The 22,680-nt window shown below is 44.0% G+C and overlaps 1 protein-coding gene and 1 long non-coding RNA gene across 12 annotated transcripts in view; one reads left to right on the top strand and one right to left on the bottom strand.

Moving 5' to 3' along the window:
* The window catches only part of ZFYVE26 (zinc finger FYVE-type containing 26), a 70,570-nt gene extending 48,807 nt beyond the window's left edge, over positions 1 to 21,763 (top strand). For 5 of the 11 annotated variants that reach the window (XM_037900265.2, XM_037900266.2, XM_027832258.3 and 2 more), the window contains 15 exons: positions 3,361 to 3,518; positions 4,208 to 4,377; positions 5,315 to 5,346; positions 7,628 to 7,764; positions 7,886 to 8,106; positions 8,787 to 8,934; positions 10,076 to 10,285; positions 11,720 to 11,938; positions 13,168 to 13,365; positions 14,034 to 14,236; positions 15,070 to 15,211; positions 15,685 to 15,744; positions 17,063 to 17,245; positions 18,034 to 18,078; positions 19,185 to 21,763. In XM_037900265.2, the coding sequence (XP_037756193.1) occupies positions 3,361 to 3,518; positions 4,208 to 4,377; positions 5,315 to 5,346; positions 7,628 to 7,764; positions 7,886 to 8,106; positions 8,787 to 8,934; positions 10,076 to 10,285; positions 11,720 to 11,938; positions 13,168 to 13,365; positions 14,034 to 14,236; positions 15,070 to 15,211; positions 15,685 to 15,744; positions 17,063 to 17,245; positions 18,034 to 18,078; positions 19,185 to 19,394 (2,336 nt within the window). In that variant the 3' untranslated portion in view covers positions 19,395 to 21,763. The remainder of the gene's footprint in view (positions 1 to 3,360; positions 3,519 to 4,207; positions 4,378 to 5,314; positions 5,347 to 7,627; positions 7,765 to 7,885; positions 8,107 to 8,786; positions 8,935 to 10,075; positions 10,286 to 11,719; positions 11,939 to 13,167; positions 13,366 to 14,033; positions 14,237 to 15,069; positions 15,212 to 15,684; positions 15,745 to 17,062; positions 17,246 to 18,033; positions 18,079 to 19,184) is intronic. The other 6 variants (XM_043548105.1, XM_043548104.1, XM_037900267.2 and 3 more) reach the window with 3 other exon arrangements.
* On the bottom strand, positions 12,870 to 22,016 carry LOC114021930. Its single transcript, XR_005225477.2, has 2 exons — positions 21,810 to 22,016; positions 12,870 to 14,854 (listed from the first exon to the last, which is right to left on the bottom strand). It is a non-coding gene; the product is annotated as an uncharacterized LOC114021930 (long non-coding RNA).
* Between the last annotated feature and the right edge of the window lie 664 nt (positions 22,017 to 22,680).

Consider the following 22,680-nt stretch of genomic DNA (forward strand, 5'->3'; position numbering starts at 1 on the left):
GCTGGCGGCGCTACAGCCATGCTGCCTGGCTGGAGCCAGCCATGCACTGCGCAGCACAGAGCACCAGGTCAGGCTGGGATCTGCGGCTGCGCTGCCCCAGGAGCTCACAGCCCCGCCACCCAGAGCACACCAGCAGCACAGTGAGGTGAGGCTGCGGGGGAGGGGGAATAGTAGGGGAGGGGCCGGGGACTAGCCTACTGGGCCAGGAGCTCAGGGGCTGGGCAGAACGGTCCCGCGGTCCATGGTTTGCCCACCTCTGATCTAGATTATACTTAATCCTGCCTCAGTGCTGGAAACTGAACTAGGTGACCTATCAAGATCCAGTCCTATATTTCTGTGACTCTGAAAGTTGATAGAGGAGCTCTACATAATGGCTGCTGCTCTTGCTGCATTTCTGCTCTTTCTTTTCAGCTTTGTAGATAACTCTTTTTCCTTTGGGAATGATTCTTTTCCTGACTGCCTCCTTTTCCTGACGGTCCTTTTATTTAAATCAACAAAAATCTCAAGGTATTTTTGGTGTTAAGTCCAACCCACCTTGCATACATCACCCAACCTTAGGTTTTAAATTTCTATTTGGTTACATCCCTACACTAGTCATACTCTGTTTCAGAAGGCTTGAGAAGCAGCCCCAAGTGATGTGATATAAGGGGCCCAAGTCCATACTCAAAAGTGCATCCAGAATTGTATGTGCGGATCAGGAAATTGCCTCCATAGAAGTCTAGTTAAGCATAATCTAAGCACAGAAGCCTAAGTAGGCATGGTGTGATGTTTAGAGCATGATGTGAACTAACTTGCGCATGCAATTGCAGGAACCTACTTGTGGTTTCTTGTCTACTTTTGCAAGTTGACTTGGAGCTCTGATTTTGAGAAACTTTGGCCCAAGATTTCCTTTCTGGAAAGACAGGTCTGTTGCATGAGAAGCTTTTGGATGGACCATTGAGCAGCGATAGTCCTCTCTCACTGCTTTCCTTTTCCTACTCCCTTTGTCTATCCCCAATTTTTAAAAAATCAATAAAGCTGTGCCTATTCTTCACCATACTTCTTTGCTTATATGTTTGTCCCCATTGCCTACCCTTCATCTGTTTGCATCTTTAGATTGTAAGGCCTTCAAGGTAGAGATTTCCTCTTTTCTATGTTTGTTTTGAACCCAACACAATAGGTGAGGACTGCAGTCACTAGATTTTAACTGAAGCAGGGTGCCTTGTCACCACTAGACTCTTAACACAGATTAGTTAGCATGTGTTACATCACATTTTTAAAATCTTAGCCCAGACAAGGCCCAAGAGACTGTGTCCTCTCAAAGAAGTGCTGCCCTGGATGCTGTACAGGTGTGTGGGGGAAGGAGAGAGGAGGGAGAAACCCTTCCACTCAGCAACCACCAAGCCCCACCCCAAATCATCCTGTTTGTTCTTGTGGCCACAAGACTGTTGGATATGGTAGGATACAAAAAGGGGTTTGTTGGAGGGGCGGGGGGAAGGTTAGGTTTTTAAAAGATGTTTTTGAGTTATGGACCAAATTTAAAAAAATTGAGGTCTGGTAATTGGAGCAGGGCACCCAAGATTCAGGAGGCCTGGGTTCTCTAATCCCTGTGCTGACACTGGCTTGCTCTCTTCTCTTCGGCAAACTGCTAATATCCCAGCACCTCAGTTTTCCGTATATGAAATGGGATTAATATGTGCCTACCTCAGGGGTATTTTGGAAGACTTAATCACTGTTTGATATTCTCATATGATGTTGTGGCTTGGGCTCTGAAGCCAAGTGAGGGGAGTGGGCTTCAGAGCCCGAGTTCTAGCTTGAGCTGCAACTTCAAATCACAGTCTACGCAGCTATTTTTAGCTCAATAGGATGAGCCTAAGTCTGTCAACTTGGGCTGGAGGCTCCCTGCTGGTGGCTGTGTACACATACCCATAGTGATCCCTGCTCCCCCCGCCACTCCTATAAATGGGGGAGGTCTGAGCCATGGCCTGGGACCAGACCCATTCTCAAGTAAAGCACCTCCTCACTATGCGTATGCGGGGGAGGGTAGTGGTTTTGCAGGGTGGGTATTTCTCTCACTTGACTTCGTTCTCTGAAGCTTTCTATGCTCTCCTTCACGATGATCAGGCAATACAGATGATCAGAAGGTTACATTATTTGACAGGTATGGTGTGTTTAAAAACCATGAACTGGAGATAGGGAAGTGGTCCATGGATAGGGACCCTGGGAAAAAGGATTCAGAAGAGCAGCCTGGAGGATGTGACCCATCCGTTTGTCTTGTATTCCTGATACAAATGTTAGTGTTGGGCTTTCTAGCTCCTGTAACTGTTCAGGTATTATATGAAAATGAAATACTGAGTTTCACTTATGTCCTGCATGGATCTGTTGACCTCCTGATAGAACATCACTAACTTCCTTTTGCATCTGGCATTAATCTGCACTCCAGTGCTTGTCAGCCTGATGAACATGAACTAACTTTCTCTTAGTGGGAGCATGTTACTTCAGCTGGAGTTTAAGTTGTTTCAGTTTTAGAAGTAGTATGTGAGGGGAATTTGAATGGGTTACAGGTGTAGTAAAGGGTCCCCTTGCCTTTCACATCCAGGAGCCAATTCCTGTTCAACCCATGTTAGTCGTGAATATTTGACAGCTGTTTGATTTGTGTAAATACCCACATCCCACAAACTACTACAATTAATAGCACCAACAAGAGGCCAAGCTGGCAATCTCAGTAGTGAGACCAAGGATTTGAAAGGTCATGGAGACTAAATTATCCTTTTGCTGCTCAGAATTAATTCCTCCAGGCCAAGGATATGATGTGATGGTAAAGCAGGGGTGCACTGTGTGGAAGTCTAGGCTGCTGCTGTCCCATGTTGTAGTTGCTGTTGTGCTGAAGAAAAGTCAGTCTGGCACTTCTGAGCAGCACAGAATATAGCTGTACAAACGCGCATGTATCTGGTGTTGCATTCCTGCCTTGTAGAGGCTCTCCAGGTAAGATTGGTTGATGACAAGGCACAAGCAAGCCCAAAGATCGCTTTTCTCCAGGTGTGGTGGGGATAGTGATGTATGGCTGCAAACACAAAAGCAAGATTTGCCTGTGGTAGTAGGTACTGAAGTGACTGGAAGAGTTTGCAGTCTCTATCAACATATGTTGTTGCAAGATGCCAAGAAGCCTCTTGTGCATTTAAGAAAGATCTTGTTACCTAAAGCATCTGAATGCCTTACGGTAGGATGTACCATGTCTAGCATGGAGGGTTGAAAGGTACTAGTAATCTTTTCATTGGTAACCAAGAGGGTCAGTCTGACTGTGCTTTAGCATGTGGTCTGGTCTCTGAAATTCCACTAAGCAGCCTAAATCCAATTCCACATATGGCTTGGTTCTCCAAGGTATCATCCAATCTTCAAGTCCGAGAGAGAGAAGCCTGCCTCGGAATCTGTTTCCTCAAGAGTTTGTGCCACCTGAGGTGCCACCGTCAAAGCAGCAGTGGATCCCCGATGAAACTGAAATTACATGCATGGTCTGCAAAACGGAACGTTTTACTATGGTAAGGAACCCGGGTCAGATACAGATACCCGTAAGGCTGTGGTGGGGCATGTGTTGGTGGTTTGGTTTTTTTGTTTTCCCTGCAGCCGGTGATTTAACATGAAAGCTAATTCAGATGGACTGTTTCCTAGGAGCCCCCCATGATGCTAGCAGTTTGTCCCTTATTATGTTCATACCGTCCAAATTGCCAGTCAAACAGATGTTGAAGGGGAGATTGTGAGGTTTAAATGTATTTGAGGTGACAGGCTATACTGATGGCTCCTGAAAGATCTTTCTGGGGCAGGTGAAGTGATAGAAGTAGAGCCTAGGAAGGGGAAAACTGATCCTGGGAAAGTAAACTGCTAAGGATCTTGTGGAATGTCATCTTGTTCTTCTCCAATCAAAGACAGTCTACAGAACTTCTGCATCTGGAGCGCTAAAAGCTGAAAAGCCAGACTTCGGCAAGCTAGTCCCAATTGGGCACATTGTCCCTCCCTGCCATCACCACCTTTGGGGGAAAAACAATCAGTGGGCAGACCTTAAAGAGATTTTCGAAGCCTGAGATGAACAGAAATTATTTGCTCTTTGCTGTTCATTGTTTTTAATAGGGTAAATTCACCTATGAGCTGAGTGGCTCTAATAAAGGAAGGAAATGTCAGCTGCTAATCTACTACACTCTTCCAATTAAGCATAACCTCTCTTGTGTCTCAGTTTAATAGGCGCCATCACTGCAGACGTTGTGGGAGGTTGGTGTGCAGTTCTTGCTCTACCAAGAAAATGGTGGTGGAAGCTTGTAGAGAAAATCCAGCTCGTGTATGTGACCAGTGCTACAGCTACTACAGCAAGCATTGTCCACCTGTCTTAGCCCAAGACACAAGCATGTAAGTCCTTGCATACAAGTTCTGCATAGTTCCATGTACCCCTCTTCCCAGCTGTGTATGTGTGTGAGACAGCATAAGTACAGCAGTGCAAGCACTGTGCTTTAATCTGACCAGAAAGAGCCACCTTCATGGATTCAGAAGTGAGGCTGTGGATTAAGTAGCCCTTGAGATTGCCGATGAAGGGGCCAGTAATGATGAAGGGTTTTGTGATGTGGATGTTTTCCCCTGAAAATGGGACTGAAACTCATTTCATACAGACTCATTGAGCTGGTGGAGGGTGTGGTGAGGAGAAGTGGGAGAGCAGTCACCTCTCTGCCCTGCTATCAGTGGACCTACTGGGAAGAGATGAGCACAGTGCAGTTTTGAAATGGTACATGAGGGACGAATGAGCAGTAAATCAGGGGAGCTTGTGGCATTTCCAAATACATTAACAGGGCCCTAAATTTTGTTTGTGTGGGGCAAGGAAGCCAAAGGGGGACAAGTAGGTTGGACGATAAAGGATTTGAGTATTTCTTGTTCTTTCTGTACTGTGGCTGGTGGTGTGTGGGGGTGTGAGGTAGCATAATCTGGGGGCAGAGCAGAGAACTGGATGCCAGGAACTCCTGAGTTTTAATCTCATCTCTGACACACACTTCTTCTTTGCCCTTAAGCAAGTCTCTTAACTCCTTACTGCCTGTTTAATAGATACAATACCTTTCCTTCTTGAGGTTGTAAGGAATAATTATTTAATGTTGGTGAAATGTTCTTAGTGCCACATACTTATTTTTCCATCTGTATATTTTTTGGGGAGGGGAGAGGTCATCAATTATTTTTTATAACTAATGCTACGAAAATGTTAGCAATATTGAACGAGCCATTTTCTTAACTGCCAGGCTTTAATCACTCTTTCCTCAGTGTGTTGGAATGGGTATGAAGCTTCTGTCTCTCTGTTTTACAGCACAAAAGAGGAAGATCAAGACTTGATGGAAGGTGAGAACAAAGTAACGTTCAATTTCTGCTTTTAATGTGTACGATTGTCATCTTTGTACGACAATTGCTAATAAGCTGGAAGCTGTGTTGTAGCTAAAGGATCCAACAGCACTTCCAGTAATAAAAGCTCTGCTGTTTTCAAATATCATTGGTCTGAAGTCAGTCATGCAGGAAACTATGAATGGAGTTGAGGATTGAGCTGCTGGGTTCCAATTCCAGCTCTGACACTGTCTAATTGTATGACCATGGGCAAGTCACTTAACCTCTCTGTGCCTCAATTTCCCCATCTTTCAATAGTGTTGTGAGACTTCATTCGTATTTATAAAAGCACTTTGCTCTTCTCAAGCATCTTCATGCAAAGGATCTCAAAGTACATCATTATAAAAGTTGAAGTATTTTTCTCTCTGGCTGCTGGTCTAGGACCTGTGGATCTTGCAAGCATTTGTTCTGGTCTTCCAGAACATTTCCAGGTCTGGCAGGTCATGAGAAAAGGGCCCACGAAGTATGGGTGCTCGTTGAAATACTGAAATTCTTCTAGTAACTAAGGTTGAAACATAAAACTTTTTAAAGCTTCTCAATAGTTCCACAAACCATAAATACAGGCTAGTATTTTGCTCTCTCCCAGTGAAGTGTGACAGGCTGTTTATTGTCAAAAGCAGGTCTTGTTGCTGTGCTCCAGAGGAGCTACAATGGTCAGGCGAAGAGCAGCTAGTATCAGATGTCTAATAAATACAAAGATAAATACTTCAGACTGAAGCAATTGAAAATGGAACTTCTGGTCAGTTGCTGCTGGAAGATCTTTGTCTTCATTACTTTGTTCAGTCTTTCATTTGTGTCCAGTATTTAGTGCACATCATTTCATTGGACTTGTGTAGCTCCTCTTGAGCATGGCAACAAGGACAGCTGCATGGGACTTGTACAGCCTCTCAGACTTAGCAGGGGAAGAACCAGAGCAGAGTGATGCAGCAAAGTGATACTGACTTTGTGGGACTATGGGGATGTTTTGCTGAATAAGGATATTAAGAACTTAGATGTCACTCACGCTTTTAAAATGGGCTTGTTCTGATTGCCATCTGTTATCTTCCAGTTCAGTTTGGACATAATTTTCTGTATATCTTAAGATATCTTTTCTACTGCTGCCTGTCATGGTACAATCGGAGTATGTTTCATAGCAATAGACAGTTTCATAGCATAAAGTCCATAGCAATAGATAGTCCTTGGTGGACTTTGTGGAGTCTGTGGCGTTTTTCCCTTTTGAGGGAAAAACTTTGCTTGGTGTAGAATTTGGATTTTGAAAGGGGGTGTTAGTTGGCTTTTGTGGCTCAATGTTGTCACTTTTAGCAGCTAGTATCTCAAATTACTTCATCAGAAGGGTAATGCTTCCCAAGTTGCTTTAAGATGGCCTGCAGCTTTGGTCTGACTACAGCATATGTCAATTTTGATGGGAGAGATTCTCAGCTCAGAATTAAATTTGGGACCAAAAAGCCAGATAGTAATCAGAATGACCTGGTTTTCATGCTCCCATATCTCATGAATTACAGTACCAGGGCTAGAAATTGATGCTATATATCACTTGAAATCTGAGATCCCTAGCTTTCCAGGGATTGGAGCAGATACTCTTAGCAATCTCACTTTGAGATACTGGACCTTTAAAAACTCATTGGTCTGGTCCCTCAAACTAACAGTACTGTTTTGGCATTGCTCCAGAGCTACTGGAACTTTTTTCCAGATTTGAGTTAAGGTTTCTGGGCTGCACAGTCCATCAGTGCAAATCCTAAAAAGAAAATAAATAAGTTGGTAAGTCATTTAGTGCTTCATCTATAATCCGTTTATTCATTCCCCTTCTCAGCCTCAGTGACTTCCCTTCCACCACCCACAGAGCACTTATCTCCACCGATCTTCTGACAAAAAAACATAAATATTGTAGCTCACAGGTGGTCAAAAAAGAAGGTGGGTATACTGTAATGGAGTGGCACCAAAAGAGTTAAAAATACCCTGAATTGGGGATATGGGTGTTTATTGAGGAAGTATTTTAGACAGTATGGAAATTGATGTTTGGGAGTGGAAATCTGCTACTGAGCATATGCAATAGCTGCTTTCTGTGGTTTTGTGCTGTGCGTGTTGTATAGGTGAGATTGTTTCATCCCTCTAACTTCTGGAGTGTGTGCTGAGAACAGCACAGGTAGCTCTGATAAAGCATACAGAATAACTTTGACATGCTTTCTGCCTGATTTTCTGCCCCTTCCAGGATGATTTTGATTAACTGATTCCTCTTTCTCAGCAGCACAGACCTGTGGTAACGGAGGTTTGGATTGCTCTGTAGTGATGAGAGTACCCAAGGCAACTGAACTTGAGTGGCTTCTTTCTCTGAGTGAAGATGAAAATGAAATTGTGCGTAACGAATTTTATTATGAACAGGTAAGAGCTTGAGAGACAGAGAGGTGAGTCCAATGTAACCAGTTCCCTTTAGAATTCTATTAAGTGCTGTTGTAGTGTCCATTTACAAGCTCTTGGGTCTTTCTTTACTCTTAATTGACAGGCCCCTAGTTCTTCCTTGTGTATTTCCATCCTCAGTCTGCACTCAGATAGCACAGCATGTGGCCACCAGCTGATACAGCGCTGCTGTAAATTGTCCCAAGGTCTGATTAACCCTGAAGTGGATGCTGGGCTTCTCATGGACATCATGAAACAGCTGCTTTTCAGTGCCAAGATGATGTTTGTAAAAGCTGGAAGGAGCCAGGATCTAGCTTTGTGTGACAGGTAAGTTGCCAGCTGTCCTTTTGGATTCGTTGGAGCTCTTAGCCTTCCTTTAATGAATTAAAGTGGTGGTGAATGGTGCTGGACTAACCTCTCTAGAGGCTAGAGAGTGACCTGTTTATCCACAAAATCACTATTGGGAATACTAGACTCTTGGAGTAGATGGGAATAAATTTCCCTGGTTGTTTAAACTTGCTGCTTTTACTATGGGAGATTTTTTTTTTAAGCTTAACATTTTGCTTGTTTTCAGACGCTTGTTTAGTGTAGGCTTTTACAATGGTACTTGTCAGGCATTTGAATTTTATTCCTTCCTGGGGCATCAGTGTAAGGCAGAATATAGTGGGAAGTGCAATGCAAGGGGTCCCAGCTGTTCAGGTCAAGTCTGGTTTTGTGGTACATTTACAGTACTGGTTAGTGTTTCCACAGGCTGTATTAGCCAGTCTGGTTGAATGAGAAGCAGCTAGCCGGAGCAGCAAAATGGCTCTAGGATAGTGCATTAAGGAAGGGAAGTAGAGTTAGAGTACCAGAGACAAATTTGGAAGTACCAGTGGTTGGGAATCACCAATGTAAAAGATACTACAGGCATAAGGGCTTTGAAGATCCTTGCTAATGAGCCTTAGAGTATAGTGATATGCTGTGTGTGCACGTGCCCACTCACTTCATTCCTGCTTCCTTCCAAACAGTTACATCAGCAAGGTGGATGTGCTGAATATTTTAGTTGCTGCTGCCTATCGCCATGTACCATCTTTGGATCAGATTCTGCAGCCTGCAGCAGTAACGAGGCTAAGGAATCGGCTTTTGGAAGCAGAATACTATCAGTTAGCTGTTGAGGTAACAAGAATGGGGGGATGAAGGTGTTAACCCCCCCCCCCCTTTTTTTTTTTAAATTGTCTTAGATGGCTTGCTTTCCCTACTGAACTTAATTTATGTGATCTCTGATATTAAAGTACAATGGGATGTGATTAAAAAAGGAAAAACTTAGGAAATATTTTCAGATGCTCAGTTTAACAGTGAGCTGCATTCTGCTTGGGAACAGTCTGCCAAAGGGAGTGATGTGAACCCCATCATTTCATCCAATTCCAATTAGGACAGGCAAAAAACTAAAAATGCACTGTCAGGAACAAACTTGCATTGGTAGGGGAGCTAGGACATTCAGCCTAATAGATCTTTCCTTTCTGTGATTTGATTTGTACTTAAGGACTCTCAGAGGCCTGCTAGGACAGACAACTTTGAAAAACATTCACTTATGAGACAATGATAAAACCTTGACAGCTCATCTGGTCATATGGCTTATCTTCTGCATTTTGCCTCCCTACCCCCTTGATTTCATAAGCCTCTGGTTGTGGCATCACAGTTATTATGAAGAGGATTATGATGACACAAACAGGATTAGGATCCCTAGTAGGGAATAAGCAGCATGAGCAGATGAACTGTTAAACAAAAATGGTTTCTGTTTACATGCAAACATCTCCGCTAAAGAAACTGTGGGATGAAGTTTTCTATCAGCAGATTTGTGTGAAAATGAATGTTGCCAAAATGTTTCCATGAAGCATCATCAAGTCTATAAACAGAAAACCACTAACACTTCGTATCACTTTTTAAACCACAAACCTGTTTAGTGTTGTTCTGTTCTTGTAATAAAACTATATAAAATCTACTATGAAGGGGAAAATTACTTTACCTTTACGAATGTAAAAACTGTTGGACTGAACTTTCCTTGACCGGTGATTGATTAAACTCTTCCATTACATTTGCAATCGGAAAATCCTTCCATAATCAGAGTTTGTGGGTAGTTCAGTAGCTGGTATTTAAGGTCACTAATGTGGAACTGATAAAGGCATTTCTTAGTGTACAAGAAGACATTCCTTCTTTGGGCAATGGAAGGTCCCAGATTTAGATTAGGGGTGTAATTATCTGCTTCTCCTGTGCTGTCTCTGTATTAAGTACTACTAACTAATGCTTTGGGGTTTAGGTTTCTACAAAGACTGGGCTGGATCCAGGTGGCGCATGGCATGCCTGGGGTATGGCTTGCCTTAAAGCTGGGAACTTAAGTTCAGCAAGAGAGAAATTCAGCCGATGCTTAAAGCCACCCTTTGATCTGAACCAGTTGAATCATGGCTCAAGGCTAGTCCAAGATGTGATACAATATCTGGAGTCCACTGTGAAACCCATACTCCTGGTGGTAAGAGGCTATTCTACCTGTTCTGGAGAACTGTACCAAAACTGTCAAAGTCCTGAGGCTTTGGCACAGTTCTTTAGGAAGAACATGATTCGACCGGGGGAGAGGGGACATCCATAGCATATTATAGGGGTTAATGCTGGAGTAGTATTTTGCGGCTGCTTTTGTCTTTTTGACATGATTTGCATCTGGAGCAGATGGTGTGAGGATTTGCACCACAAATACTGAAACCTGTGCAGAAGCCCCACTGGCTGCACCCCCCAGTCAGTGACTGACAGCAGAATGATGGGATTCTGTTTGTGTAGTGTTGTGCCCAGTAGATGGGGAAGAAGCTCATCTTTTGAAGGTTTTGCAGTAATGCAGAAGCCCATCTGACTGCTGTTTGGAGGCCAATGTGAAATGGGGTGGAGGTCTCAGTCTAGTTCTTAATGAACTGGTGTCCATGTCACTATGTATCAGAAGTGGCACTAATTTCCCCCCTTGTTGATCTCAGTTAGAGGCAGCAAGGATTGTATGAGTCCTAGAAGACACGCTCCTCTTTCCTTCCACCATCACTGGTGCAGCCCTTCCAAATTAACTTGTGGTACTGTGACAAAGATCATTATTAAGAAGCCTGCATTTTTGGTATCAATTTTCTGTTGTGTGGCTGGAGAACTTTAGTTTCCCAGACTCACAATTCAGAATCTGTTGCCAGCACTAGATTTGCTTTAACAACACCACCACCAAAAAACCCTTATCAGTCTCTTTTGATTAGCATTGATTTTGTAATTAAACCAACTTTTTATATCTTTATTACAGAGCATACAAAGTGTCTTTATGAAGAGACTAAGTGCCATCCATCTGTACAATGTGATGTTGTGTCTTTTTTGTCAAGAACTTCTGATAGTCATGTAATAGTTGAGGTGAAACTTGAGACATCAGAACCTCCAGATTGAAAATGTTCCTTTTAGAATTTATATAGTTTGAGTTTACTGTAAGCTATAATTAGGTACTAACTAAAATTCAGGCCCCAATTAAAGCTTTGAATTTTTAAGTAAACTGGTATCCCAAGAGGGCTTTCCCTCTATGATTATATTTGTTCTCCTAAAATTTCTGGTCTTCAGCAAATATGCACTTTAGTCTCTGACTTGCTGTTTTATCAGAAGTCTCTATCAGCAGTGGAAATATCTTTAAAAAACAAACCTCCTATAAGGACCCATTCATATTGGGAACAGAACCACAGTAGCTGCAGTCATGTTTAAGCATCATTGCTGCTAGCAAGGTTTGAATACAGTTTCCCTATCCAGTAATATGGCTGGAGTTTCATCCCATGTATACCACAGTAGAGAAAGAGAGGGGGTTGGCTGATACGCACTAACCCCAGAGAGGCTCTGCAGAATAGTCTTCCTGTTAATCGTTCCTGGACAGTCCCATGTCATTGATTCTCTGTCTTAATAGCAGGATGATGACTACTTTGCCACATTGAGAGACCTGGAAGCAACCCTGAGGACACGAAGCCTGTCTCTGGAGATGATGTCCGAAGGGAAGATCCAACACAACAGCTACTATCAGGAGTGCTTGTTCTATTTACACACTTATGGCACCAACCTAGCAATCATTAGCTTCTACATGAGACATGACTGCATGCGAGAAGCACTTCTGCATTTGTTAAATAAGGTGAGTAAAGAATTCTGCTGGCAGTGTGAGAATCTGCTCTTGTATCATCTAAATTGGAGATCTGAAAGCATTAGGAGGACTTCTCCCTTCCAAGCAAATCCAAGATGGTGACCAGGATAGTACAGTATATATAATGACTGAATTCAAAATCCAGCATGCTCTATTTCCTCTGAGCTTTCACTATTTATGTTCTCATTGTCCAGTCTCTCTGTGGATTTATTCCAAATGACTGAACATCTGTGTCATGTAGAACATTAACCAGCACTGTTCCATCTTGAAATTATTATTGCCCCATCCCCTGCCAAAGTAGGGAAGGCTAGAGAAGAGAGCCATTCTCTGTTCTCCTCCAGTACTATCAATCCACCAGCTCTTACCAACATGAAAGCTACTGAAAAATACTTAAACCTTCTAGAGTGTGTGGGATTTTAGCTGGTTCGTTGGCCTATTAGAATTGAAATACATTTGATGTAGAACATACTGATTGACATACCTAACTCCATTATCCCCAATCTGTTAACTGGCTTATTAATAGGTAATTGTTTAAGTGGCCTTATCAGCTCTGGTTTCTCTTTATTATCACCGGTGTGATTGCTGTAGTTAGAATTGAGAAAGTCCTTTCAAAGCCCTTATTCTCAGTTACCTTTTGAACATATCCTTTTTGTTCTTAGCTTAGAAGTGAATTGTGTTTTGTTTTGTTTTTTTTTAAAGAAAATCTGCTTGCTTTTGAGTGCCCAGTGGTGCACAAGCAGTTTTCCACCAGTAAAATTTTTCAGGTAATTCAAAACAATTTTAGCTTGAAAACTTCCTACCGCAACTTGGACAGAGATTTCAAATGGCAGTTCTCACTTTCCGGTTCTCTTACAGCAGTGCAAGGTTGTTTTGGTGCTGAGGCTCTCACCACTGCAGGGGAAGGATTCCACTGAAAAGTTAACCTGTTTCCACCAAATGTATTTTTTGTTAAAACATTTCTGTGCATACTGGGTTCTGTAACTTGTGCTGTGCAGTGGTTTTTAAAAAAAATAGCAAACCCAGTCACTACCCTGAATGCAGTGATTAAACAACATGGTAGCACCCCTTTAAAAAACAGTTCAAAGCCGGCAATTTGCTGGGTGCCTGCCTGTGCTCAGAATGTAGGGTTAACCTCTCTGTCACTGGTATTCCCTTCAGTGGCAAGAGAAAAGCCAATTCCTGCAGCTGATTCACCTCAAGCTCCCTTTTTCCCACTGTAGGAGAGCCCGCCGGAAGTGTTCATTGAAGGGATCTTTGTCCCAAGTTATAAAAGTGGGAAACTGCACATGTTGGAGAACTTGCTGGAAACCATTGATCCAAGTCTGGAGAGCTGGGGCATCTACCTGATTGCAGCCTGCAAACACTTGCAGAAAAAGAACTACTACCACATTCTGTATGAACTGCAGCAGTTTATGAAGGTAAGGGTGGGGTGTGTGGCCCCCCCTTTATTGCTGAAATAGTGAATAGTATCACTCTATTCAGCAATTTTACTTGGGTGTTAAACTCTGTGCCTTGGTCACGTTATGTTTTCTGTGAATTCCCTGGGATGCTCCGATGAAGTGAGCTGTAGCTCACGAAAGCTTATGCTCAAATAAATTTGTTAGTCTCTAAGGTGCCACAAGTACTCCTTTTCTTTTTAAGTGAGAGAGTAACTGCAGAGTCCATGTCTGCAGTTGTTTCCTGTTTCACATTTTCTAACTGAAGTCCTTGTGCTTTGCGGATACATAGTATGTCTTTTGCTTGCTTAATTTTTATTGAATATAAGCTGGTAGGAACTTTTCTGATCTTAGGAGGACCCCAGGCAATACTGTCTATTCATATCTGCTGTGCTTATTGTCATGAATCTGGTCTTGTTGCACCATCTTATCTGTTGCTTTAATTGTATGTCCTCTTAGGGAACCATAATGTTTTGCTTTGTGTGAGCATTTTAGTACCAACAGTCAAAGTAGCTCTGAAGATGTTCTGCCTATGGATGCTCTCAGTCTTCTCCGCTTCTGAGATTCTTATAGTGTTTCTCAACATCATAGGTCATAGCCTTGTTGTCAAATGATCCCCCTTTTAAAAGTTCATTACTTGTTTGTTCGAGGATCATGTCCGTGCTGCCATGACCTGCATTAGATTCTTCACTCACAAGGCAAAGTCTTACACAGAGCTGGGAGACCAACAGAAATGGCTCCTGAAGGTCAAGGACCACCTCAAAGTCTACCTGCAGGAGGTTTCAAGGAGTTCCGGAAGGAAAAAAGCTGCTTGCACTTTTCGGAAGAAAATGACGGCCACTGATGTATCAAGGTATCTGCAAAACAGGAAATGAAGTTCTGGGAATGAGGTTGCACTTGAGACTTGTCTTGATTAGGAAAACTGGTTGAGTTTAGGTTGGGCTTAGCTCACATACTCTACCTAAACCCAGCCCAAAATTGACCTTTTTCCTACTATGGTATACGGGAAGCACCGCTCTTCCTGGTCAAGACAAGCCTCAAGTGACAGAATGTCAGTCCCTGTACCATCTACCCTCCTGTATGTAGGCAAAACCGATATGGGCATAGTCTATACAATTTACATTTTGTTTGCTAAACTTATTGCCTGTATAGTAGCAGAGCTAGATGCGAGCCTTAGAAGTAAGAGTTAGATGGTTAACTGAATTTCCAAACTTTAAAATGTTGTTAGAAGTTTAGTCCTCTGTTTCTAACTTTTGGGGTGTCTATAACTACAGTTTTCTTAAGGTTTATTTTCATCTAAAGTTACTGAAACTTTTTCACACTTGGCTGCAGCTTAATAAAAATTAGTCTTTTTGTGTGTGTCTGGGAGTTGTTGTTAGAGATCCACAGCTGGTCGGTGTGTGTAACGCTGAACTTCCCGTGAGTACTCGTAATGCACGTTTCCTATGCAGTTCTGGAGGGCACTTCAGTGCTGCAGATGGGGTGAGACAGAAGGAGCTAACGTTAATATTACTGTATGCCCAAGTCAAACAGCAGCTAAAATAGCCATTTTTAATTTTGTTAGAGACACATCTACCTTTTGAGACACTTTCAGTAATGTAATAATTTGTGGATGGTGCACTTCATTAATAGTTGTGTAAATGCGTCTCTGTACCCAGATAAATGAGAATTTTTTTCCCAATCTAGGCACATCAATACAGTTGAGCTACAGATGGAAGTCACCAAGTTCCTGCATCGGTGTGAGAGTTCGGGGACCTCTCAGATAACTGGCTCAACCTTGCCCACTCTCTTTGGAAACAATCACATGAAGATGGATGTAGCTGGCAAGGTACTAGCTGCTATTTAAAACATAACATTTGCTGCCTTAACTTGACCTGCTCTGTGGATTAAAGGATGATTTGGGGGCCTGGAGCACTCATCTGGACTCTCAAATAATACAAAAGGTACTTTCCAGTTGTAGCTCTCAGTGCATTTTAAAGGTAGGTAAGTATCCTTATCCTTATGTTACAGGTGGAGAGAAGTTTAAGTAACTTGACTACCATGGGGCACCTGACAACAGAACTCATGTCTTTGCCTCTCCCTCTCTGGATCATGCTGCCTCCCATTGTTAGAGACACTTCTTAACAAGGCGGTAAATTGCCTTTTGGCAAACGGTATTGCAGTGCTGAACTCAAGCAAGAGGCAGTAAAATACCTGGGCTACTTTGTACAAGTGACTTCATTTCCTTGTGAGTTTTCTACACATAACCAAATGGGAATGTCTCACTTTCCCCTATGTCTAATGTTGGAAATTTCTTCACAGGTCATGCTGGAAGGGAAGAACATTGAAGAAGGTTTTGGAATTGCATTCAGAGTCCTCCAGGTATGGAAAACCTAAGAAGTTGCTGCATGTAAGGTTGATCTCACTCCTGTAAAGCACCACTGTTTATTACCAGACCCTTTGCATCAAGTGGGGAAAACACAAGTTTCAGATCAGTCCCCATGTTTGTATAAAATACAGACCAATCAATTATGTAGATTCTAAACCTCCATGCATTGTCAGGGACCCCTCTCCGCCCTGGAAATGAACTGCCTGGCCAGCTTTTAGTTTAGAGAGTCACTGACGTCAACTTCCAGATCCAATTAAGCTGGGGGAGGCTGTGAGTGTGTGAGGGAGTAGCGCTTAATTTTCAAGGTTCCCCTGTCTGTGTCTCAATGTCATGCTGGCAGTTCTGAGATCTCTAGATCAGCCAGAAGGCTGTCTTGCTGTGCATCTGAATAAATTGGTGCCCGCTCATCCACTGAAGGAGAGGAGATCAGAGAGGGGGCACTCTGATGGGAGAGAACAAATGAAGGAAGGGGCTCCATGCACCATATGAAGAGAAAACTAGGGCACTGCCTGCTCTCCTGAGAGATGGGTCTGGTCTCTCCAGAGCCAATTAACTTGCCTCCTTGTTCATCCACAGAGTTAGCAATGCATTCCCTTCCTCCCTGCTGCTCTCCCAGAGTAACCAAGCAGCGTTCTCCACTGCCTTGCACCTTCTTCAGTCATTCACACTGTGCAAAGTGCTACCCCAGGTATGAATGGAGAATTGAGATTTGGTAGCATTTGACACCCACTCTGCACAGGTGTCAGTGACTGCGCAGGATATGGAGGCAGTGAAGAAACAGGCCCAGAGCTGGTGCAATGCTGTTCCCAGAGCCTGCTCATCCAGGGAGCAGAAAGTATTTAATTGGAAACTGTTTGATTTTTGGAAATGTGTCTCTCCAGCATGTGTGGATGGCTGAGGCTGAGATACTTGCCAGCATGGTACTAGTAGCCCAGGTGCTTAGCTGAGAAGGACCCATATTAGTAACTTGGTGGGAGTGCAAGGGGAGAGTCTGCCTTGCATGGAGTGGAGCAGACTGCAGCTGCCCAGATTTTCAGTGCAGAGGAGTGGCCTCTGGAGACTAGGGTCCCACTGTGATCTGAGTGACCTGGCCTTCCCGAGCAAAGTGGCATGCTGGGCCCTCTTGCCCTGAGGGCTGTACTTCTGTATGGAAAATGAGGGTGGCAATGGGCTGCGTTTTAGAGCAGTGTGGACTGTACTTGAGCCACATTCTGTTCTTCTAGCAGCACAGTGCTCCTCCTCTGGGCAGGCTTGGTAGAATCTGCCATGACTGAACATGCTGCTTTGATGCTTTCCATTTTCCCACTTCAGGACTTCCAGCTGGAGGCTGCAGCTGTGTACAGTAAAGTGGCCAAGGTGCTGGTGAAGCAGCAGAAATACAGTGAGATCCGGCAGCTCCTTAAATGCGTCAATGAGTCTGGAGTTGCAGCCAAAAATGACGGGGATATCATCATCCTAAACTGCCTGGATGAGTTTAAGGATATCCCCTCTGAGGTAATGCCGCCCCCATGGCACAGTCTTCTGAGGTGGGATAGTCTAGAAAGGGGACAGTCCCTTGCCTCTCAGCATCCATACCATGCACTGAGACATGCTGTCAACCTCTTCTGGCCCCTTATTTCACATGTTCTATCTCCAGAGAAATCAGTTTGCATCTGCAAAGGGAAATGGCTATTCGGGGGGGTCTAGCTACAGGGTCCTTTCCCTCAAATCTCCCAACAAGGTGCTGTGCAAGTGGCACGCAGGAGAGATCCTTCTACCCAGTAGGATCCTCCCTTACGTTGCTGTTTGGGATGAGGAGGAGTGTCTTTCCATGAAGATCCCTTGCTGGTAGAGAGGGCACATGGAGGAGGGAGCACAGCCATGTGTGCCCCCAAGAATTGCTGCCTGTATAGGAAGCCACCCGTTAAGATTGCCCTGCCCATCACAAAGCCTTTACATTGCTCTGTGTGTGTGTGGCGTGGAGGTAGGGAACCCGAAAGACCTCCATGAAGCTACCACTGCGTAGAGGGGGGCAGGAAGTCCTGATGAGGAAAAGCTGCCCTCATGGAGTTCCTTGAAGACACGACACTGGTTTTGGGCCAGGAGGTAAGCTGCAGTAAAAGGGAAGATTTGGGCTTAGTACCCGGTGCCTCAGGAACTGGGACAGTTGATGGCTGAGATGATTTAAACACCTTGCTGTAATTTCATCTGTGCAATGTTTTAATCTGATAGGCTATAAAACTATAATGGTTTGCAATCTACAGTCCTCTAATTGTCACCTGCTTTTCCCCTTTGGGGTATAGGATCTGGACAATCTGATCCAGGATATGGACAGCGACGAAAACAAGGTGAGTAAAGTGTAATGGGAAACCCTTAGCTTGCTGTGGGAACGCTATGCCTGGAAACCAAAGCTTCTCAAGACTGAGCTTAGATACCTTGTAAGTGCCTGATCTCATCTCTTCTCCCCAACACTGGGATTGAAGTGTCCCCAAAAGTTAGAGACCCTTAGGTCTCTGAGAGCTACTGTGTGGGACTTAAAAGCAATGCAAAGATTCAGTTGGTTCTTTTTGGTTCTTCCTACCTATTTTCTCATAGGTGCACTTAATTTCCCATGGCAGCAGGCAGCTGATGGGGATCTGTGTGCATTTAGGGAGACCAGCATTGAGCTCATTATTATTCCAGTGTTATATTATTGCCATTTGTGGTAGGCGCACACCGTCCTTTATCTGATCAATTTGGTAATTTCCCTTCTTTGTAGACTATGCTAAGACTGAAATACATGGCTTCTGTTAATTATATACACTGCACTTCTCTACTGTCTTCAGTATAAGGCTCTCAAATCATTTTACATTCACAAATAGATATAGATTCTATTCCCATTTTACAGATGGAAAAACGGAGGCCCAGAGGTCACATGACTTTCCAGGGTCACATTCAAACCAGTGGCAAAGCTGGGACTTGACTCAAGGAGTCCTGATTCCCACTCTCCTGCTCTGACCACCAGACATGCTGTTCTGAGAAATTGGATTTGATTTCTGTCACTGCATTAAGTTCAATGCTACAGTGACCCTAATGTGAGCTTTTGAAAGAACTAGGCCATGGGCAGAATGCCTCTGTGAATCTTTGCTGTTCAGATATGGAGGTTTTCAAGCATGAACTACACATGCAAGAATCCTGATTTTTGGTTCCATGATGATCAGCATCCAAAGAAGTTCTAAAAGCCAGTGACAGAGGCTTACATTTTAAAAAGTCTAATGCACTGGCCCTTTGTAGTACACTTCTTATAGCAGAACCTGGCCTGTGCTACATCCTATCCTCTGCATCACAATGCACACCCTCTCTAAATAGTACAGCCTACTGAACTAGATTACCCAATGAGCCCTCACCTCTACCTGTGTGTTAGAACTCAGTCTGGGAGGCTGTGGTGAACAACCGCTTTTCGTTATTGCTTCAGATCCAAGCCTACCTGATGTGCAACAAGCTGCGTTCTGCCTACCTGGTCTCCGTGAGACAAGAGAATACCAGAGCCATGCAGCTGGTGCAGCATGTGCGGCAGTTGGCCGAGAACAGCGGGGAAGACGTTGTGCAAGCCATCTGTGCCCAGTGGCTTTCAGTGCACCAGCCCAAACAAAAAAGCAGGTTCACCCAGACCACTAGGAAATAACTACCAGGCACCAGCATCCATAAAGGGAAGACTTCATATGGCACAGAGAAGAGCAGCTCGGTGATCTCTCAGTGAGAGTGAAGTGGCAAGCAGGAGCTGCTAGAGTGCCTGTGCTAAAGGGAAGGAATACAAGTGCCAATCCTGTGTTCTGATGACCAACAATCTCTACCTCAGGGTGTTTTCTGAGTGTTTTAAACCTGAACAAGCAAGACTAAGGATTATGGAGAAACGCACTTTTCTCCTCTTTCCAAGAGGCATTGCACTCTTTTTTGCCATGGGTTTGTTTTAACCCAGTAAACCTGTGTATAGTTGATGACCAAATCCCATCCCATCCCAGCTCAGTGTACGTTGAAACATAAATCTCTTTGATTTCTATTAGCCAGAGCCATTTTATAATGAATCTATCATTGCAAAGGTTGAAGAGAGTTTTGTTTCCATTTACATAGACTTGGGACTGAACTTTTGAGGTGACTTTTTAAAGATCTATACTAATTATCACTAAGTTTTTTACACTAGCACAGTATGTGCAAATCCTTTAGTTGGTTTGAAAGGCAATGGCTGGTTGTATATGGCAGGTGTCTCTATGCTGAAATCACTGACAAGTGTTTGCCTGCTGCTTGGGCCCTTGGATGGATGGATGTAATTGGAACGGGATGCAGTACAAAGGGGAAAAGCTTGAAATAGGATAAGAATGTCTGTGAGAATTGTCTTACCTCTTGCTTCCCTAGTTTAATCCACTAAGTGGATTAAACTGCTGTGATACAACTGTCATTGGATAGTCGCAAGGACTCTTATGTCCTTTTCCATAGTGTAAACAAGCTGAGCTATACACCCCTTGCACTGTAGGGAAAGCACCTTCCTTTTATAAAAGGGTTAAAATGGTGAAATTTAATCACACAGCAAAGTTATAGACTGCTGAACCATGCAATGAGTGTCCTTACCAAAGCAATCTTTCCCCTTCTGACAAAGTGAAACATTTTGGACTGAATTGTTATATTCTTTAAAATAAAACAACCACCCCCCAATTTGTTCCTGGGGTGAAAAAATGGCTCAGACAGTCTGGAATACACTGGGGACTGGCAGGCAACAGGCATCCTTTAGCTCAAGTGATGTCCCTGTATTAGTTGCTGCTGCACAGAATCTCTTTCCCCAGTTGTCTGCTGCTGACTAGAAACAGACCAAAAGCCACGCTCCCCTGGTCTACTTCATTTAACAGCAGGTTTCTCTGGTGTAAAGTGATTCTGTTCAGGGGCATTTGGATTTGGCTACTGCTTCTCTGCAGCTGATAATCAGAGAAGAGGGAAAAGTAGGAAGGAGAAACAGGCAGCAGAGAATGGAAGAAGCAGAAATGAGTGATGGTTTAAAAAGAAGTTCCCTAACTTTGGCAGCCCACAACATGCTTGTCGTGCAATGGATGTAGACTGCTAACATTTAGAGATGGGCAACTCAATTTCCCTTTCAGTAGCTCCCAGTGTATTACAGTCAGCTGGCTCGCTTACAGCCAAATGAAATCTATAAAGATGTTTAGTTATATTACACTTCCAGAAACTAATGCCATTGTACAAGGTAAGCTAAGCAGGCAAATAGAGTCCTTGTGATAGACCACAGACCTCCAATGAGATGAAAAGGACGTGGTTGACCTCATTTTGAGTGTTTCATGACCACTGTCCCACTGACTCAAACTTCTCTCCCTGCTGGAGATAATTAGTTCATTGGATCTGGGGTTAGAAATAGCTCCGATCTTAGAATCAGGGATGACCACACTTAGCTTCCAGAATCTCCTAACTCCAGATCTCGAGATCCCATTAGTAAGGGCAATAAAAGCTGCTTTTATTGTCTCAGCCAGACAGAACCGGCCTTGCAGTGTGCTCCAGGGGTTAGGCTTGTCTTGTTGGGTGTGATACTTTTTATGGCCTGGGTTGATACCAAATCTATAAATAAATATGGGTAGAGAGGTCTGTACTGTGTGCACTGATGCAGTAAATACCATTCTGTATGCATCTGTGAGAGGAACCTGAACATTATAGAAGGAAAGAATGGTGCCTGCCATGTAGCCCAGCCATTTTTGTGCCTGTCTTTCTGCTTGACTTCTTTGCACTTTATTTTATGCACTTTATCGAATGTTTGTTGCAATTTTGATAGTCCTTAACTTAGAATTCTAAGGATCTTTTTCTTACCAGCAGAACTAGAACTGGAATTTTGGCCCTGATCCTAAAAGACTTGTCACGAGTAGTGCAGTTAATGTTGGGCTTAAAAACCCTAAGCATAAAAATGGATTGAACACTAGTAGTAGTTGAAAGAGCCATTTGTCAGTTAACAGTTATAATCTGTTTACAATGAACAAAGGAGAATAAAGTATTATCAGCAAAGGTCACTTGCCCCAGTCCCTCTTTTGTGTATTGCTCTGTTCTTTACCTCTAGCATAGTTGGGTGGCCTCTCCCCCTTCAGCTTTTCTGTTTGGAACTGGTCTGGGTCACCATCTGTTAAGGAAAACACCTAGGATGGGTGGGCAAACTTTTTGACCCGAGGGCCACATCTGGGTATGGAAATTGTACAGCAGGCCATGACTGCTCATGAAATTGGGGGTTGGGGTATGGGAGGAGGTGAGGGCTCCATCTGGGGGTGTGGGCTCTGGGGTGGTGTTGGGGGTGCAGGAGGGTGCTCTGGACTGGGACCGGGGGGTTTGGAGGGTGGGAGGGGGATCAGGGCTGGGGCAGGGACACGGGAGGGGGATCAGGGGTCCAGGCTCCAGGTGGTGCTTACCTCAAGTAGCTCCCAGAAGCAGCGGCAAGTCCTCCCTCAGGCTCCTGTGCGAAGGCACAGCCAGGCAGCTCTGTGCACTGCCCTGGCTGCAGGCACTGCCCTTGTAGCTCCTATTGGCTGTGGTTCCTGGCCAATGGGAGCTGCGGGGGCAGCGCTTGGGGCGGGGGCAGTGTGTGGAGCCCCCTAGCTGCCCCTATGCATAGGAGCCAGACTGGGGACATGCTGCTGCTTCCAGAAGCCACACGGAGCGGAGCGAGCACCAGAGCAGGGCAAGTCCTGAACCCCGCTCCCCAGCAGGAGATTGAGGACCGAATTAAAATGTCTGGAGGGCTGGATGCGGCCCCCGGGCCATAGTTTGCCCACCCCTGACCTAAGAAGAAGGCAGTGTAAGATTGTTCCCCAGTAGTGGAGTTCTAAGCCAGGGAACCAGTGCAGAATTGTTTTGTACGCTCTAATCTTCCTAACCTAGTCTAGCTTTAAATATCTAAATTAGTTGGAAGACTTGTTCCACAGCCTAATAAA

This window comes from Chelonia mydas, chromosome 6 (assembly GCF_015237465.2).
Source record: "Chelonia mydas isolate rCheMyd1 chromosome 6, rCheMyd1.pri.v2, whole genome shotgun sequence".
NCBI lineage: Eukaryota > Metazoa > Chordata > Testudines > Cheloniidae > Chelonia > Chelonia mydas.